This window comes from Columba livia, chromosome 13, assembly GCF_036013475.1.
Source record: "Columba livia isolate bColLiv1 breed racing homer chromosome 13, bColLiv1.pat.W.v2, whole genome shotgun sequence".
Lineage (NCBI taxonomy): Eukaryota > Metazoa > Chordata > Aves > Columbiformes > Columbidae > Columba > Columba livia.
The window spans coordinates 4,862,050-4,882,245 of NC_088614.1; the positions used below are offsets into that span (position 1 = coordinate 4,862,050).

General features: G+C 44.5%; 2 protein-coding genes across 7 annotated transcripts; both read right to left on the bottom strand.

The window, feature by feature from the left end:
• Positions 1 to 1,450: 1,450 nt before the first annotated feature.
• Positions 1,451 to 15,339, bottom strand: LOC102092353 (carbohydrate sulfotransferase 5). 6 transcript variants are annotated; one of them, XM_065028279.1, is made up of 3 exons: positions 11,317 to 11,457; positions 10,788 to 10,939; positions 1,451 to 4,230 (listed from the first exon to the last, which is right to left on the bottom strand). In XM_065028279.1, the coding sequence occupies exon 3, from the start codon at positions 4,200 to 4,202 to the stop codon at positions 3,021 to 3,023; it is 1,182 nt and encodes a 393-aa protein (XP_064884351.1). In that variant the 5' UTR covers positions 4,203 to 4,230; positions 10,788 to 10,939; positions 11,317 to 11,457; the 3' UTR covers positions 1,451 to 3,020. The 6 variants fall into 6 exon arrangements, with proteins under 6 accessions (XP_064884351.1, XP_064884353.1, XP_064884352.1 ...); XM_065028281.1 differs by having other exon boundaries at positions 10,669 to 10,939; XM_065028280.1 differs by lacking the exon at positions 11,317 to 11,457 and adding an exon at positions 11,059 to 11,238.
• On the bottom strand, positions 13,923 to 20,150 carry TMEM231 (transmembrane protein 231). Its single transcript, XM_065028318.1, has 7 exons — positions 19,717 to 20,150; positions 19,467 to 19,636; positions 18,344 to 18,472; positions 16,892 to 17,035; positions 16,532 to 16,613; positions 16,288 to 16,398; positions 13,923 to 15,481 (listed from the first exon to the last, which is right to left on the bottom strand). The coding sequence occupies exons 1-7, from the start codon at positions 19,856 to 19,858 to the stop codon at positions 15,297 to 15,299; spliced, it is 963 nt and encodes a 320-aa protein (XP_064884390.1). The 5' UTR covers positions 19,859 to 20,150; the 3' UTR covers positions 13,923 to 15,296.
• Between the last annotated feature and the right edge of the window lie 46 nt (positions 20,151 to 20,196).

Below are 20,196 nucleotides of genomic sequence, written 5' to 3' on the forward strand. Positions count from 1 at the left end.
CTTCCTCTCCGCAATCTGATTGGCCAGCTACGCACGTCAATTTCCATTCTCTCCTCCCCTCCCCGTTTGCCCCGCTCCAGTATCTATTTGTACTTAAATACGCTTAAACTTCAATTTAAACTTAAATATCTTTTCAGATTTACATATTTTGATTTTTTACAATTATATATATTTAGACTGAGATATCTAGTTACACTTATTAATAAATAGAAGGTATGTATACGGGTATGAGTGAATATATATAGATGATATTAAATATCTGTTTAGACTATGTATCACAGTAATTATACATAGCTCTATCTACTCACACTTTTTTCTATTTTAAATTGCTCTTTATATAATTTTTTTTCATTTTCAAGTCCTTCATTTTTTAATTTACATATTGACATTTGTATTTTTAAAACCATCAATAGGAATTTTTTACATTCTAAAATCCATTCTATAATATAGTAGAAAAAGGGTTTAATTTTAAAATCATTTTATATATACAGGAATACCATTCTGCAATATATAAATACAAATGACGGATTTCTCTGTTTGAAATTCTCACACTCATATTTACAGGGTTTAATACGTTTTATCCTCTCCCATGAATTTTCAGGTATTTTTGGACTGTGACCCCTCTTTTCAGGGGGACTGCCTTTTAGCCCCCACATCCCCCACTCACCTACTCCCCGACTTGCATCACCAGCCCTGCTCACGCTGGGATGCCACATGTGTCACCAAACAGGCCACCTCGAAATGCAAGGCATTCTTTAAAAGCCAGAGTGATTGAGCAATTCAAGATAACATTAAGACAAACTGACACCACTTTGGACATGCTCAGCATAAAAGGAAACGCTCCCACTGACATCAGAAAGCATCTTGCAGTTCAGGATCACGCTGGAGAGCTGCGGGGAAGGGGTGTTTGGCACAGAGTAGGAGCTGAAGGAGTCAGTCACATGTGTTCGCACCACCGTCCCCTTGGCACAGCTCTAGGCAACCCGCCCAGCACAGCAGCTCCCTCTCTCAGTGTGCTGACCTCCCCACTTGTTTCGCATTGCCCAGAACATTTCCAGTTGCAGGGACCCCATAAGCCCTGAGCACAAACCTCCCATCCCACATCACCTCTGCAGTCACAGTCCTGGTCCCAGCAGGCGATGCCTGGCAGCGGCTCCATTGTTCCAAACATACCCCAGCACAGCCACCCCGAGCTGCACGGCCCCTGTAAACCACAGCACATTGGATGTAGAGGGGCCATTATTGTTAGTTCACCTAGCAGCACTTGGGGTCTTCTGTCCCCAGCATCCCAACTCACAGCTGTAGCTGGTCAGGAACAGGACCCATCACCACCAGCCCCATCAGGGATAGCTGGGGCAACCAGGGTAGCAGAGCGTGCCCTGGCTCCTGAGAGCAGCTTGCTGAAGAAGTGGGGTGCAAAAAAATGAAAAACAATGAGTAAGATACGCCACACTTTACAGTTGCTGTTTATAAGCTTGGTTTTAGACACCGTTCAGATGTGACCATATGCAAGAAGTGATACATGGAATTGTACTAAGCTGCAGTTCGACTGCACCTACCTGCCACACTGTGAGCACTAATTCATCTGCAGTACCAACAAGCACTCGTGTTATCCAGGCCGTCCAGAGCACGCTATACAGAGTGTCTAGAACAAGAGCAAAACACTACAGACAGGGAAATATTTATGATGTAAACTAGGCATGTTTTTAGCCTACTAACCACATTGCGAGCACTTCTAGTCCAAGCTACTTAACTGCTCAGTCACCTGGCTGTCTGGAGCCTTTGGCAGGTGGTATTCTTCAGGGAAACTGCAGCACACACAGACACTGCAATGTTAGAAGTGTCTGTTTGTCTTACTCAGCATGAAAAAACATGTAACAGAGAAAGGAGGAGCACGCAGCCTATCCACTTTCTCATTCAACATAGGAAAGATAAAGAAAGCTAAGCCCTTTGAGTCCCAAGCAATCACCTACTTATATTCTTCAGTTAGGCCTAACAGGATTACCTGGAATCAAACAAACTACTGTCCATCCTGGGACATGCTGTATTAAACAAACAAACAAAACCAGACAGGAACCCCATACACAAGTGTCAATATCTGAAATCAAAGTTGTTTGAATTGATCACTTCCATACAGCAGTATAATCACTATGCAGATTTCCAAGGCACTCTGAATTTCTTAGTGATCTTCATTAACAACTTGTAGTTCTGAAGAGAGAGGTACGAATCATGCTGCAGGAGCCAGCACGTGCCTAGTCTGTGTTGCAGCATCAGAACGCACGATTGGGGTGGCATTAAGAAGCCACTTCCACATTGACTCCACTCAATGTTTCTTCATCTCTTTCACTTTTTGCACTCCGTGCCGACACCGCATTCAAGTATCTGATTGCAAACTTTGCCATTCCAGGGAAAGCACTAAGAAATCTATCAATAAATGAAGCTCCTGCTAAAGCCTTTTACAACAAAACTGCTGCAGTTGCCCCAGCTTCTGGAGAACTTTTATATTAAAATTTTAAACATCAAGAGAAGTCTAAAAAAAATACAAAACTGCATAACAACTTGAAATCAAAAGAAGACAGTCAAGCAATTGTGGAAGAAAGTTTCTACTTTGCTGCATTTATATTAAGAAAGGATTGAAATTGTTAAACATTTAAAGCATGAAAACAGAAGCTATTATCAATGAACGAACACATATTTGACAATTCATTTTTTAATAGAAAGTTCTTAAATTACGTTTTTAAAACAATGCTGAGAACAGCACAGATCAGCTGTAAATTTGCAACCTGACAACTATCTTGTGGCATTTCTCATGCTTTTTGTTTGTTTCTTTTTGCGGTATAGGATACTCTGGATTAAAACAAAAAAAAAACCAACAACAACTCCTTCCATTACAGAAAACCAACAAAGATAGTGAAACTCACCAGCCAAGTATTTTCAAGTTACCCATATGTTGCACAGTAGACAAATACTCAACCATCTGCACCCTCTCCCCCAATCCTAGATCTCTCAAAAATAATGTCTCAGTGCTTTGGATTAAATGATGACCAACTGAATTGATTTTGTCGTCTTGGCAACACTAAATCCAATGACAGATCTCTTTGTTCTTTTTCTGAATCCACCAGCTGATAGCCAAGCATGTTTATAGCACCTTTACAAACTTCCTGTATTTTCTTAATTTTTTGGAAGGAAAGAATATTTCTCCAGGCCTGTGAAACACTAACCGCATCTCGAGATGTGATTTTGAAGGCTTCTTTTTTTTTTCCTGGTCCCTGTCCATGTGTGATGTTATAGATCCAGCTTTTGAGCGTGGGGGTCAAACTAAGATCTGCAAACTTATACATTTCTGAGATTTCTGATAATGGATCTCTGACCAGATCTTCAAAACGGATCATTAAGTAGCGATCTTTAAGGAAACCAGGTGGTTTTAGGGTAGCTGTTTCATAAATCTGAACATGACTTCTACAAATCTCTTGCATTACTTTGTACTTGCTGTCTTCCACTTTAGTGCCATTGGTACTCAGAACAATCCCATTGTCACGGGCTAATGCTTTGACCGATTGTTCCCGTGACTTGACGACTGCCCTGGGGTCACGGACCAAGTGAATAATTTTGAGATTCAGGGATGGATCAGTGAGAAGTGGGTAGAGGACCTTCAGATCAAAGAACCGAACCTCCTTGATGACGACATGGCTGTAAGTTTTACAGGCTTCCTCCACCTTGCTAAATGGGTACCGTCCGCAAAGAGTCTTGCATGCCATTTCACTGGTTATGTCAGTACGTTGAAAGGAGTCACAAGCAGGAGCTGAACACAGCGCCCGACTCACCGCCCACTGGAAAAGATCTGATAAGTTTCTTTTCCAAGGCATGTAAGCATCAAACACAGACATGTCACACAGAAACACCGACCGGACTAGGTCCCGCACCGCCATGTGCAAGACCTTGGCACTGTTCTGGTACATGGTAACCCACACGTGCCACGCAGGCTCCATCAGGTAGAAGACACTGGGGTGCTGGCTGAAAAGTTGACCGACAAAAGAAGATCCTGACCGCCAGGAGGAGAGAATGAGGATGTGGACTTGAGATGGTTTCTCCTCAGGCTGCGGCATGAAGCTGCTGTACCGGGCATACATGAAGAGTAAGAATCCAGTCTGAACCGCAACAAAAAGTATAATGACTGTGCTAGGAATCCGAATCCTTGCCATTCTCGTCGAGGAAAAAGGACAAAAGAAGCTGAAAAAGAGAAGGAAAATGCTGGTGAACCACTGCCCATATGGCACAATAATGATAAAAGTTACACCACACAAATTCTTGCATTAGTAAAAGCTTTCTTAAAATATGCATGTATGTATTTGGAACTATTTACTTCCTTAATCAGTGGCACTGGGAGATGGTCATCTGCAGGTGACAGGTGTCGGAAACGGAAATAAAGTAACGTGTGATGGCAAGATCACAATAGAAATAAGTTTGGAGCAAATGTCTGATGCTGAAGGAAGCCTTGGGTTGATGTAGGTTAACTGCTGGAGAAAAAACAAAGCCCCCAACTTGAATTCTGGTAAATACTGCCAAAGGGAAAAAAAACTTTCTGAATCACTCCACTGTACTTCCATTTCAGTATGACATTACAAGGGCTCCTATCCCTTAAACAGAGTAGACAGGAACATCAGTAACTGGCTACTGAAATAAAAATAATCTTGTTATCTAATGTGAGCACTCTACTCTGTGGTGGCAGTAGGGCGCTACTCTGATTGATGCATGTGCACAACCCTGTATTTTCCAAATTGCAGAAGATGGGTGAAAATTCACAACCTGAAGCCGCATCTGGCTACAGATGTTAAAGTGAAAAAGCAGCTGACATGTGTCCTTGGGCTGGAGTGCACTCACTCCATGATTTTAGGCTCTGAGTTTGCATTTAAGGAATTACCTGTTTGTGAGTTAGAATCAGTCTGCATGTAACTCTTGGGAAATTTTAGGCATGTCAACCCCAAGTGGACTTCTGTTTTGTTTTGAAGTCAAAGTTCAAGGCACAGGCACCCCGCACAACTTTTTACAAGAGGTTTTTGGCATCTAACCGTTGTGCTCTCACTTTTGCAGATTCCACTTGTAAGCAGTCGGTATATGTCAGCAAGCACGGCATTAGGAAAATAAGAATCCTCATTTATGAAGATCACCTTGAGAGTTTTACATATAAGCATTTGCTATCTAGCTACATTTAGACATCTTTTTTCTTGTTACAGTGAAAAGTACATATACCAACACACTCCAGACTCTTGAAAGTAAACCATGCAGAACAGCAAACACAGATACACATTCATTTGACATAATAAATGCATGAAGTCCTTAATGCCACCCTAATGCAACATGAAAAAGACTATTAATTAGTACCGAAAGCTGAAATAAATGGTCAAATGAAAGAGAGTTTTGGTTCCTTCAACTGCCTGAATGTCTCTTCACAATATAAATAAATGTGTTCTATAATAAATTAACACAATTTTGCTATTAAACCTTTGTATGTAAGACAAGAAAAACAGTAGACTACGAGCTGAGTATGAAAAATGAGTCAATAAAAGCACCTATCTTCGGTATCATGCAGTATGTTGTAAAGAGAGCAAGGCAAATGAGTAAGGTACTAACCTGATAGTGGAAGTTTTTCTCCCAAACTTGTTAAGATACATAATCGTGGAATCATTTAGGTTGGACAAGACCTTTAAGATCATCAAGTCCAACCATTAACCCAACACTGCCAAGTCCACCACTGCCCCATGTTCCTGAGCACCACATCTAGGTGTCTTTTAAACACCTCCAGGGATGGTGACTCCACCACTGCCCTGGGCAGCCTGTTCCAATGCCCAACAGCCCTTTCCAGGAAGAAATTGTTCCTACTTTCCAATCTAAACCTCTCCTGGTGCAACTTGAGACTGTTACCTCTCATCCTACCACTTGTTACTTAAGAAAAGAGACCAACACCCTCCATGCTCCAAGCTCCTTTCAGGCAGTTCAGAGATCAGAAGGTCTCCGCTCAGCTCCTGTTCTCCAGGCTGAACCCCTCAGGTGCCTCAGCCGCCCCCATCACACCTGTGCTCCAGATCGCTCTTCTTCGGACACAAAGTTCTGTATACTCTTTACATCCACTCTAGTTTATAACCACTCAGCTAAAAATGCCTTTTTACTATTTTTTATGTTCCCTACTTCAACATACAATCTGTTTCTCCAGCTTAGCAACAGCATTCGTTTATCTCTAAAACCAAGGTTATTGCATAGTTTTTGGTGGTTGTGCTCCCACTGATAGAAGGTCCTTTTTTCCAGTGGTTTCACATTCTCATTAACTCTGCGCAAATATCCATGATGTATGACAGCAATAGCACCACCTAGGATGAGACCCATGGCCCCCTAAGGGCCTCTTACATAGTCCCAATGTTTATTAGTCTGCTAGCTTGGAAGAAAGCTACCTGCTTGTTTTTCTTGACCTAGCTTTTTAGCATTGAGACAACTCAGCAAAGCACAGACCAGCACTGGAGCTGGAAGAACGTAGGGAATAAAAAGGCATAGAAGGGAAAGAGTGGAGGAGCCCCAGACCACGGTTGCCAACAGAATGCAGCATCTCTAAGAATATTCTCTTGGGCTGGTTTCATTGCATGAGACCAAATACATATCCAGCTCACTGGATTTTCTCTGTAAACGGTGCCTTTTATTTCTGCATTTCTCACATTGGGCACATGTAATTCTATTTGCATGTAAATACCCTTTTACCATTTGCAACTGCATTCTGCAGTTAACTCAGACCCCTTTAACGTGCAAAACCCATCACGCTCTTCCATGAGTTTTGACAAATGTTAGCTGAGGCAGAAGCAGGTTTTGAATACCCTGAAGAATCACCTTCTCATAAAGTTGCTGAATATTATATACATATAGATATTTATAAATGTACTGAGTAGATTACATTATATCATTGCCTTAACCGTGAGAGACAGGACCTTGTGACCCAGGCTGCTCCTTCTGATCTTCTGTTTATTTCTCTGCGGGACTCACCAGAGGGTGCTGTTAGCAGGTCTTTCAGCACGGACAGGCAGCAGGCCAGAACGCCATGAGTTACCAGGTGCAACAGCAGCCCGCCTCCCCTGTCTCGGCAGAGCCCTCCCGCCGCTGCGGGCCTCGCTCCCTCAGGGCCGCCGGGCCCGTTCCCGCCCCCGCCCACAGCGGCGGCTGCACCCGCCCGCCCAGAGCGGGCCTGCCGGCTGAGGACACGGCGCGACAGGGACACCCACCAGAGGGGACAGATGTCCTGGCACTACTGCCATTTCAGCTGCCATCTCCACGACAAACCCTCCAGCAAGCACCTCCTCATCTCCCCATGAAGTCAGACAGACCAGAAGAGGCAAGGAAGCCACAAGAGGCAGAAAAACATGCTGTGAGGGACATCAAGTTGCAGCACAGAGCACTTCCACACCTCTCAGCTGAGACACCTGAAGTACTGCAATATTTAGTGGTATCACAATACATGCTTTTGTACATAATGCTAAGCATAAACGACTTTGATAACAGTTACAATGATACGCCTTTTCTGTGATAGTAGTATTGCTTCTTTTGTGATACTGTTTCTTCAGGGAGAGCTCTGCTAACAGCAGAATAATCACGCCTAATCCTAACAAATTATTGAGACAGAATCATCTATTCACAAGCCAATACAAATGTTCAAACATGATCTGAAAAGCATCTGCACATATGGTTTAGTCATCAGTCCTGACTCAAGCTCTGCCACTGGGCTTGTCTGCTCAGAGCTACTAATGGAAACAAGATCCTGGACTAGCTGAACCTGGGTCTGCCCCAGAATAACTATTCTTACATATTGTGCAAAGGAAATTAACTACACAAACTGGGCAACAGAGGGTCGCTACCAACTGCCATTGCTTGCCAAGAGACCAGATACATTACAAAAAGCTATCCAATTTACCAGGCAGGGTAAAAATACAGTGAGCAGCAGTATTGACCCCAGAAAGTTTTCTGAACATTTTTCAGACGCAGAATGGCAGAAAATAATGGAGGAGCAAAGAAATAAACTGTTCATCAGATGATCAGTTAGCTCTTGCTTTTCAGGGACTTTTGTTTGTCTCACAAGACAAGTAATGTTGGAATCAAGTATCCAGATCTTTGCAGGTTAGCACTGAAAGGAGCACAACTGCTCAGTAAACTTCCTTTCAGTACAGAATTCAAAATGAACTGACCTACTAAATATTAATAAAAAACCCTTCATAGCTAAAAAACCAAGCCAAACCAACCAACCAAACCCACAAAACCCAAAACTAAACAAACAACCCCCCCCCACACACACACACACCCTAAGACCCTCCTATTAGCTGCTCATTCTTTTCTGGGATGCCAAAAAGGCTGTAGAAAGAGTGCCTCACATTAGAGCTGTAAAGAAACATGGACACTTTTGAGCTTGGGACAGAAGGCTGGGATGAAAGACTCCCTTGGAACAAACAGGTCTGGGTCTGTTGCAGGAAGACTGAAAAATCTGGCTGGAATAAAGCAAAACAACCGAGAGAAGAATTACAAGTACCTGCTCCCCTAAAAAGACTTCTGAGCAACTGAATCTTAGCTGTCTTTGTCAGTCTTCCCCAGGCACTTTGTGTCTGAGAAGATTTCCAGCACACTTTCATTTAAAACAGGTTTTGCAGCACTTCTAAAGCCAAAGCCTATAGATCACACAGAAATTACTTCAACTATATCATGTGCTCAAACTTTTGCTAGTCAAAAGTGATTTTGTCCTTTATGCTTGTTATCTACTCTAAATGCTGACTTACAGAGCAATCATATGAGCTGAATCTAAGTAACATTTGTATATTTAAAAAAACAAAGCACCTCAGTACTGACTCTTAAAAGAATGGTAATTGTATATGTCATTGTGCATTTTATAAAATAACATAAAAATGTTTGTGCGTGGCATGATACACAAAGATCACCTCAAGGTCTACTATACCTTATTGAGAAGTTTATTCACTACATAGTTCACGTACAAGACATCGCACCAATGCAGCCACTAGAATGGCTTCTATGAGCTAACATTAGAAACACAGTTTGCAGCTCACAAAAGTGAAATGTAGGAACGTGGCAAAGCCGGTCCAAGAAAAATGCACAATATTACTAGTAATTCCTGCTATAAATCACCTAGCTGACAAAATGTCACTTTCTAGTGTTCTTCCACAGCTAGAAATGACACATTTTCAACAAGGCAAAGCTTACTGTATCACCAACAGTATACAGATTGGTCTTTGGCGAAGAAAAAGACAGTTTGGAGGGTGCCTTCTATATAGCTACTGGTACTTCAAAAAGAGTTAAGTGTTTCCAAGAGATGATTGTTGCTGAAGAGCTGGAAGAGTTAATAAGCCTGCTTAATTTTTTTTCATACAATAGTGAAAATGGAACCGAAATAATAAAAAGTACAGCACATGTACTGTAATCAGACATTACCAGATGTTGTCTTCCCCCTCTGCTCTGCCTGGTGAGGCCACATCTGCAGCACCGGGTCCAGTTCTGGGCTCCCCAATGTAAGAAGGACAAGGAATTACTGCAGGGAGTCCAGCTAGAGCTACAAAGATGCTGAGGAGTCTGCAGCATCTTTTTTATGAGGAAAGGCTGAGAGAGCTGAGGCTGTTCAGCTGGGGAAGCTGAGATGGGATCTTATCAATGCTTACAAATATCTCAAGAGTAGATATCGAGAGGATGGATCAGACTCTTTCCAATGGTGCCCAACAACAGGATGAAGGGCAACGGGCACAAACTGAAACACAGGAGGTTCCACCTGACCATGAGGAGAAACTTCTTTGCTGTGAGGAGCCAGAGCCTGGCCCAGGCTGCCCGGAGCGGGTGTGGAGTCTCCTTCTCTGAGACATTCAAACCCGCCTGGACCGACCTGTGTGATCTGCTCCAGTGACCTTGCGTTAGCAGGGGAGTTGGACTAGATGATCTCCAGAGGTCCATTCCAACCCCAACCATTCTGCAATTCTGAATTCTGACATTATATTAGCATTTCAGCTGACAGCATTAATCCAGCTTTTGAAAACGTACTTCCTTGTACAATCTAGTGGAAAATGAGATTGGAAGAGTTGCTTCCAGGTAAACATAACGCTTACATACTTTATAATACAATTAAACATACCATAGATTTCATTATCTGACCAGAAAAAAATATTTTTTTAAAAAAAGCTACTGGGCTTTTTTTTTTTTTCCTTAATATTGTTTGGAGTAAGATAACAGTGTTGAGGCAGAGCCCTACACCACCTATTTCTCCATGCAATGCAGCTGAAGATCACAAAATGTCTTCATATACTAGAATTACCAGTGTTCAAGAAATGAGGTCTGCTGTGTTACAGTTTTTGTTAGGAACTTTTACTGTTTTTAAGGATGGCACATCTGGAGTGACAAAGAGACACTGAGAGTGCCTGTATGCTATTCACTTATTTGAGACTTCACCTGCGCTGGTACAATAGTGTCCTCAAATTCAAACAGCCTGAGGACGAACGGCTTGAGGAGTGCCCTGTGTGCCCCACTGAGGCAACCGCTGCAACTAACGACAAATTCTTTGTCTGGTATGTCACTCTCACCTAGAAACACAGGTTAAACACTGCAGAAAAATGAAAAGGGATTTCCCGGAATGACGGGAAATGTTACCTAAAGCATCCGATTTCACCAGCTCCAGCAAACAAATCCACCTTAACCCGGATCGGCCATGTTCTCGGGGGGCGGGAGGGGAGAAAGGAGGAAAAAAGGCTGTTTTTCAAGAGCTTTACCTCTGTCAACAGTTGACTACCCGTCAAGCAACGCCCGGCTCGGGACTGTGCGACATCAGCTCCGCGGCGGCTGCCGCAGCAGGTACCGCCGCTACTTCAGCAGCACGAGCAGGGGCGTGTGTGAACGGCTTTAAAACATCCCCTGAAACGCACTGCAAACGATCGTAAACACTGCTGTTAGATACCGAATAAAAAAGGTCTGTCATCGCCTGGCTCGCCGACAGGGACCAGGAGCCCCGTGGGACAACCCTCCCCCCGGGCCGGCCCGTACCTTCCCACCGCCTCCCGGCACCGCCGCGGATCCGAGCTGCCCACAGAGACAATGAGCCGCTTTCAGACGTGGCTGAGGCGCCGGGGCAGCGGGAGGAGCCGCGGAAGGAGCCGATCCGCCCCGCAGCCGGAGCATCCCCGGGAAAAGGCGCAGCTTAGCAGAGCCTCCCCCCCGCCCCCCCCGCAGCACCCGCCCGCTCCACTGCGGCCGGCGGAGCCCCCGCAACGGCCTGCCCGCGGCTGCGCCCGGCAGCCTCACCGGAGCTGTCCCGCTGCATCTCCCGGCCGACTGCGCCGTCCGGCCCGTGGCCAAGGCCGCTCCACTGCCTCTCCTCCGCCTCCGCCCCCGCAGCGCTCCGGGCCCGCCTGCCGCGACCGCTCCCCTCCGGCTGGGCCCCCGGCCCGCCCCCGCCGCATCCTGCCCGCGTCGGGCGAAGAGAACCACAAGGTCCTTCCCCCGCCCCCGGCTGCTTGGCTAGTTCAGAAATAAGCATTGAGATGGTTCCTTTCACCCGAGCATCACCCCTAAAAAACGCATGAAGCAGGCCTCTTACGCGTCCACACCCCCACTTTTATTTCAGCACAGGACTTTCAAACAGCTACTTAATTTCTTCCTCTTACAGAGCCACTTAGAGAAATCACGTTAACTTGCCTCTCTGCTTCCTCAATGAACAGCATTTAGGTTGCTCTCTGGTGTATCTGTACACAGACGTGTGTAGTAGCAGCGCAGTGGACTGCAGGGCTATTTTTACATCAGTTTCTGCTGCTGAAGGAAGAGTCCTTCCAGGGAGCCTTTAATGCTAGTTACAGTGGATTCTCAGGTATTTTTTTCCTTGTACTCCAGTTTATTGCTCTAGCTGTGAAATCTTATCTTTGTTTGTTTGTTTGTTTTAATTGCTTGGTTATTTACAGAAGTAGAATGCCTCTCCAAGCTTGAAAAAGGAGCCAGAACTATGAACCAAGAGCCATGGTCAATATAAAAGTGATGCAGGAAGTTAACCACAGCACAAGTACCACAAACAGCATTTTTTCCCAGCTGTAGTATCTGCCTTTACTGCTTTTTTCACACTGCACTCATCCCAATTGCAAAATACGTGTCTTTCAAAAGAAATTGAGGCAATTACCTTTTTTATTTCCACCTTTTAACTTAAATAGTTCTCTTAAACTACTGCTGAGGATTTTTTTCCAGCTTTTTCATTCTGAAGGAAAATAAAACATAGGATTCTTTTCCTCTGTATTTTTCTGAACCTGACCCTTTCATTATTTCTTTTCTCACATGCATTCACTGAACTGTTGCTCTGAACAGTGTCATTTGTCTTAACAATGCGGAAGGATACAACAGGAAAGAAAAGTGACATAGAGATAATGGAGTCTCCCAGTATTATTGTTGTTTTCTAGCATTATTTTCTTTCATATGCCAGTTGCTATCTTGAACAGCCTTCCGTTCAGCTTGCAGGTCTGTTATGCGTTCCATTTTTTGTGGGATTTCTATCGCTCAAACCCTTAAAATGGGCTTCTGTGGTCTGCCCAGGGAGTTACCTCTCTTACGCCCACCCTAATGCTTGTGCAGACACATACCAAATTAGTTCAGGGAACTGACTTGTCTGGAAAAGTCAGGATATTTGGTAAAGATTATCTTCACCATAGTGAACTCTCTGAATTAACTCACACAGTTACACAAGCACTATAAGCACTGCAAGGGAGAAGAGCTGGGACTATGGCAGACCAGCTCCACATCAGCTTGAGATGGTGGGGAAACAAGCTCCCAGCCCCTTCATTCACCCTGTGTAGTGCCTAGAAACACTAAAAAGCAGTAGACAGTTGGTTTGACTCTGTGCACTGCGATACAAGGGGTCAGTGCTGGGGCCAATATTATTCAATATATTCATTAATGATTTGGACGAGGGAATTGAGTGTACTATCAGCAAGTTTGCTGATGACACTAAGCTGGGAGGTGTGGCTGACACGCCAGAAGGCTGTGCTGCCATCCAGGGACCTGGACAGGCTGGAGAGTTGGGCGGGGAATAACCTAATGAAATTTAACAAGGGAAAGTGTAGAGTCCTGCATCTGGGCAGGAACAACCCCAGGTTCCAGTATAGGTTGGGAAATTACATATTAGAGAGCAGTGTAGGGGAAAGGGACCTGGGGGTCCTGGTGGACAACAGGATGACCATGAGCCAGCACTGTGCCCTTGTGGCCAGGAAGGCCAATGGCATCCTGGGGTGTATTAGAAGGGGGGTGGTTAGTAGATCGAGAGAGGTCCTCCTTCCCCTCTACTCCGCCCTGGTGAGACCCCATCTGGAATATTGTGTCCAGTTCTGGGCCCCTCAGTTCAAGAAGGACAGGGAACTGCTGGAGAGGGTCCAGTGTAGGGCAACGAAGATGATTAAGGGAGTGGAGCACCTCCCTTATGAAGAAAGGTTGAGGGAGCTGGGGCTCTTTAGTTTGGAGAAGAGGAGACTAAGGGGGGACCTCATTAATGTTTATAAATATATAAAGGGTGAGTGCCATGAGGATGGAGCCAGGCTCTTGTCGGTGGCCAACAATGATAGGACAAGGGGTAATGGGATCAAGCTGGAACACAAGAGGTTCCACTTAAATTTGAGAAAAAACTTCTTCTCAGTGAGGGTGACAGACACTGGAACAGGCTGCCCAGGGAGGTTGTGGAGTCTCCTTCTCTGGAGACATTCAAACCCGCCTGGACATGTTCCTGTGCCACCTCACTTAGGCGTTCCTGCTCCAGCAGGGGGATTGGACTAGATGATCTTTTGAGGTCCCTTCCAATCCCAAACATACTGTGATACTGTGATACAATCCCAGGCTGCCAGGTACAGACTTTGGAAATGAAAGAGCAAACTTGAGACTTGAAACAACAACAACAAAATATATGTATGTGTATACAGCAAATGCTCCTTGCAATAACTTACAACTCACATGTAAGTAAATAAGTTTCACAAGCACAAAAATGTGTTGAATAACCAAGACATGGCTCCCCACATTAGTATTTCACTCAAGAACAGGCTGGAGTCCATCCAGCACATATAAACTGGCCATTTTGAGAAGGAGAAAAGAAGAAGGAAAAGGCAGACCTCCAAACTGCCAGGATGTTGAATTCTAGAGGACCATGGACAAAAGATGGGGTACTGCTGTACAGGTTGCTTTTTCACATTTCATAGCCGCACCACATCCTAACAGCTCAAGAGAACTAAGACACTCAGAATTCTGTTATCCAGCATCTAGAATTGTTTTAGACCCTCCTGCCATAACGCCGCTTTGTTAGAATGAAATCTCAACTACAAAACTGAAAACAATTGAAACTTAATTGTTTTCCCTTTTAAGCTTATCTGGCATAAGAAGTAAACCCAGAAAGAGAAAATAAAATTACATAATCTTCCCTGCCACCACCTCCCATCAAGATGAAGGGACATAGCCTTTCAGTGCTCACCAGGTGGGTATAACTGACTTAATTTTTATCTGTTCTAAATTATAATTTAAATTCCAAAAGTAATTATTCACTTGCTTTGGAACTCTGAAGCTTCTCTGGTAGTTCTTTTTTTTCGTTTTCTTTAAACAAATACTAGGCTTCCCTGTTCTACTATTCCAAACTCACAATTAACGGTCTCGTGCTACAGTAGTAAATGATGGCGCAAACCTTGCGGACAGTATCACCCACAACCCGGTTTCTCACATCAACCTTGAATTTATCCATCATCCTATTAAATAACTAAATCAGTTAGCATGAATAGTCACAGTTACAGAAGTGTGGCTCCGACACTAACTTATCCACACATTTTTTCACATTGCCTTTTTCCTTTCATAATGCTCGTAAATGAATAAACAAAAAGCTCTTGACAGAACTCTAGCTCAGAGGTGAATTAATTCACAATACAGTAAAAATGGCTTATGTCATTACTGTTAGCATATTATTTCCAGTCTTCAATGTTTAGCAAAACTAAGATAATGCAACAAGCAGCCTTATTGCTTTCTACCGTTTTTGAAGTGTGTTTCAGTTGCAGACAAAAATAACTAGGTTCTTCTTTAAAACTGTCAAAAACGTTAAAATTTTCAGCCTCAGTGTTCCCAGAAAAAACAGATGAATGAACATGTATTTTAAAAAGGAAGCATGTATGGAACATACTTACAAAGTTCTGTTCTTCTGAAGTAAAAAGTGTTTACAGAATAAAAGCAGGTATCTGGTTTTGAATTGCATTTATTTTATAGTGTTCTCAGGCATCTCCTCAGGACTGGTGCTGTTTGTAGGTCAGTACTGGAGACACTGGCAGAACTGGCGCTATTGGAATTGTAGTCAACACCTGGTTCTGGAATACAAACATTTTAATCCTACCAAACACCCAAAGAAAGATAAGGAGAATGCTGACATACTGAATCCAGGCAAATTTCATCATTTCCCAAAATCCTGGCTGATATTTAAAGAAAGTCAAGGCGTGTTAACGAAGAAGCTTCTGATACTATCACCGCAATAACGAAGCAAAGAAACTTGGAGGTGGAAAGGCACAAAATTCATTAAGACATCAGTTTGTGTAGCAAATACAAAGCCTTTGAGCCACAGAAACCCCTGAAAGCCTTTCACCACAGCATATAACAGAGGCTGCAGATAACGTCTGTCCTATAATACATTTAAACCAGTTACGTGGAAAGTGCCTATTTTGTCCCTGACCCACCAGGAAGTAGGTATTGGTAATACTCAGTAAACGAATTTTGTAAGAAATGTGCTCCATACAGATTCTTTTAAACGTAGACTTGTTCTTGTCTGAGAAAATGAGTAAAGGACACAATGAACAAAGAATTATTTTGTAGAAAACAAAAAATTCGTGTCTGTCTGCACTTGTAATAGGTTTGCCACATCCACTGTGGGGTTATTATTTGGTGACCTTACCTTGCACACAGATTTCTAACGGTTTCCTTTAGGTCACAGAATACGTTATCACGCATCACTAGTGGCATCTCTGACAGACTGGGACAGCAGGCAAAGCAAGACTTAATAAAGATTTAGTACGGCTGGGAAGCAACACAGATTCCCACTAGAGAAAGACAAAAAGTGGTTATGCAAGTAGAACGGACTGGAGGAATGGGCAAATAATCCTACAGCATTTGTTTAGCTAACAAAGTTTAGCAGCAAGTCTGGAAGAACACATACTGGCCAAATGAAAACTGTTAAGGCCCAAATAATGCAACCCAGTTATGTCACAGTTTATGCAGTTTTCAAAGGATATAAGATAACTTCCACTGGGTAACGAATAGTGGCATTAATGATAAATGGTGCATCTGTTGCTCTTCCAGTCATCCAAACAGGGTTGGGATCTGAAAAGACTGTTGTCACTAAAATGGGGAAAGGAAATGTCCAGGTTAAAGGGCTTTTCTGTCTTAATACAGAACTCAAATCCTCAGAGAACAGCTGCCAATACGCTAACTACCGCTGTCCTGTGATTCACTGCTACACGTTCAGGCTTACCATTTCTATCCCAATATGCTGCAATTATGTTTGTTAGATCATAGTCACTCGCAAAAGGACTTGTGCCATTGACCACAGACACCTATTAGAACAAGGAGATACTTGCGTTATTTGTCCACTCTTCAAGAAAGTAATTCCCATGCAAAATAACCATGCCCTTGAAGGAATGCACATAAACATCAGACTGAACACCTTGGCAGAATAAGCTCTTCCATTTTTAAGCCTAAGAAGAAAATACCCGTTCCAAAGTTCTACAGTCCACTCTCTGCAGAAGTACAAATAATGACGGTGTCACCTATGGTACTAGGAGGATAATGAGGAGGGGAAATTGATGGGGAAGGAAAAAAAATATGTCCTCACATTGTATCTGGTATCCAGTCCACAATGGTGAAGTAACTGCCTCTGGTTCAACTTCAGGTCTCCATTCATAAAGAGCTGAGACCCTGGCACCGGAGAAAAAAACTGAAGAAAAGCCATGCTCTGCATTACAAACGTTGACATTCTCTGAAATGGTGAACACAAAACAAAATTAACTTAAGGAGGGGGGAACACAACAAATTTTTCTACCTTTTTGTATCTACAGATTTTCTGCATGGATTTGATTTTTTTCTGACTCACGAGTTTCATATTTTCACATTAGTCTAAACAAGGGAACACAAAATAAGAAATGCAAAATAATTTTTTTTAAAAGTGAACTACCTTAGTTGTTCGTTAACTTTATAAACCAAACAGAGTTCCACAGGAAATTCAGTTAAGTCCAACAGCCTGTGGCTAATGACAGAAAGAACTGACTTGCCGTGACACATGAAAAGCAGCAAGATGACCAAACACATGCATTGGAGACACAATTTAAACCAGCAGGCAAAGCCAGCTAAGGACTCCTGCTTTGTAACAAGGGTCAAACAAGGAAGTTCCTTAGCCCTTATCAAGCACTTCATCTGAATGAAAAATTTTCACATTTATGTAAAACAAAGGTGTTACAAATACTGCAACTCTGTGATACTAATCACTGACCTAATACTTCAGCATAAATTTAAGACTGCCATGTATTCACTCTGGGTTTCATAGGTTTAAGAATGTTTTCTACAGCACACAGCTACACTTGCTATGCTTATCCATCTGCAATCAGCAAGACTCTCTTGGATAAATTCAGCTTCACCTTCCTGGTAAAACTTCTCTGTGTGGCTGCATCCAACACAGCTCTATGGTACTGCTCCTCCCAGATGCATCTGTGGGTTCTAGTGTTTTACTCACTGCTTTAGGTATTAATTGCACTGCCACCTGAGATACAGTGGCAGCAGAATTTAATTTTCCTTTCTCCCTGTAACACTTTTTTCCCCCTCCCAGTTATAACGTACAGAAGATCCTGGCTTATGATTACCATTGTTTCAAGAGTTGTTAAGTAAGCAAAATCTATGGAGTTTTAGGCTGTTGAAACTATCTGGTTATGTCAAGACACAGCAGTATGTAACAATGCACATCCTTCTGCCTTCTACAATACCCTCAGTTATTTACTGATGCCACTCACACTGACATCCACTGTTGTGCATTTCGGTCCTCTCCATGCTGCTCTAAAGCCCAAGAGAATACACAGCTTCAAAATTAAAAAAACCCCTAACATATAAAAATATGCAACAGAGTTCGACTAGGAATGACCCAGCAGAGAAGGAGAAAATTAAATATTTGTTAGTAAAATAAATCTTTTAGATAGGAATTTCAAATGTGGAAAGGTTCTGCCATCATTTGCATAACCACTACTGGAATATTACAGTGGGTCTATATGTCGCAACAAACAAAACTCAAAATGCTCACATAAAGGTGGTAGGAAAAGAGTAGAATCAGCTGAACGCCAACGACGTGCTCTGTAGGTTGTAGTGGAAGTTCCAATTTAAAATGCAACTGATCCATTTTGCCATCTTGATTTTTGTCTTCTTCTCTAGTCTAAAAGAATAAGATTTTTTTTAAAGATGTGAACTTCTGTTAGAAAAACAAAAGAGGTAAAACCCAAGGGGATATCCACAACTGTAGTATGTACATACTAAAGAAGCAAATAAACTGCATAGTCAGGAAAGCAATAAAAAGCTGGTTGACTTTATAGACACAGGACCAGAGAGAAGCAAGAAGACTGCAATTTTGTCTGTTATACAACATCCCATATGGCCCCCAGGGAAGGAAAACTCAGACGCTTCAAGGTCTCTTTTGCTCTATGCCCTTCCAACCACCTCCCCACACACTATAAAACATGCCTTGGTGCTGGATCTTCTGCCATGTCCTGTGCAAATGTGTGACTGACGGTCAGGCTTTTGCCCCTTGCTACTGCAGCCTGCCTCTTAATGGCCTCTGTATGCCAGTCCGTGGTTGTGAGCCAAGGCTTCCTAAGCTTCATGTCACAAATGCCCAGTACTTCAGCTATTTGTGAGCATAACAACATGCGTAACAGAGGCAATGCAGAAAAATAACTGCCACTGTGGAATCTCGGAAGGAGCGAGGGCTGCAGAGCAGAGGCACACACCTGCTTTCAAAATCAGGGGATACTGACAAACCCCTCCAAAATTCAGATGATGGTGAGCCATATGGCCGCGGAGGGACAGAACAACAACTGATCTGAGGAAAGTAAACTGATGTGTTCACGCAAACCACCAGTGGTGTTTACAGACACGGTTTAGCGGCAGACTTGATAATGTGAGGTTAATGGCTGGACTGGACGATCTTATCAGTGTCTTCCAACCTAAATGATTCTGTAACACTGAGTGGGCGTAAACCTGCACTGGTTAAAAATCATTTGTCCCGAGGAAACGTTGCTGTGACACGAGGTGAGGCAGCAGTGCAGGACGAGCCGCCTGCTCGCAGGCCCTGCCAGCCCATCCCCAACGCCATCCCGGCTCCATCCCACCCGCCGTCCCGCCGCCGCCGGGCCCGCCTCGGGCAGCCCTACCGACAGGAGCGGGACTCGCAGCCGCCCCTCCTGGAGCCTGTTGAACGCCGGGAAGGTGCTCCACGCCAAGAGGCTGCCCGGGCCCGGGCCGAGGGTGGCCACGAAGAGCACCTCGTACCGGAACCGCACCGTGGGCTGCTCCCGGTACGCGCTCTGCTTCAGCCAGAAACCTGCGGGCAGACACAGCGCGAAGCCTCAGGACCGCGCCGGGCCGGGCCGGGGCGCGCCGCGCGGGGCCGGTGGCGCTCACCGTGGCTCCGGTAGGCCAGCAGCAGCGGCGGCACGTACGTGAGCACCGCGATGAGCAGCAGCGCCAGCGCCGCGGCGGAGCAGAGCCCGGCCCGGTAGCGCGTGAGGAGCGCGGGATGCGAGAACAGCTCCACGCCGGCCATGGCGAGCCGCCCGCCCCAGCCCGCGCCCTCACCGTGGCAACGGCGGGGCGCCAGACTGACGGGACGCTGCGCCTATCAGCGCGTCGAGGCGCCGAAGAGGCACGGGAGAGCCAGCCAATGAGAATGCACCGCTGCATTCCGGGTCCGACGCTGCGGTGAGGCAGAAGAGCGCCCGAGAACGGCGGCGGGACCGAGAAGAGGCCCCTGCGGCGGCGGCGCAGCCCAAGATGCAACTTGGAACGTCCCGAGCGGGGCCGACGCGCGGCCTCCCGCCCGCCAGGTGACCGAATGCCCGGATGCTCCAACCCCGCCCCGCTGTCTTTCGGGTGGTTGCTAGG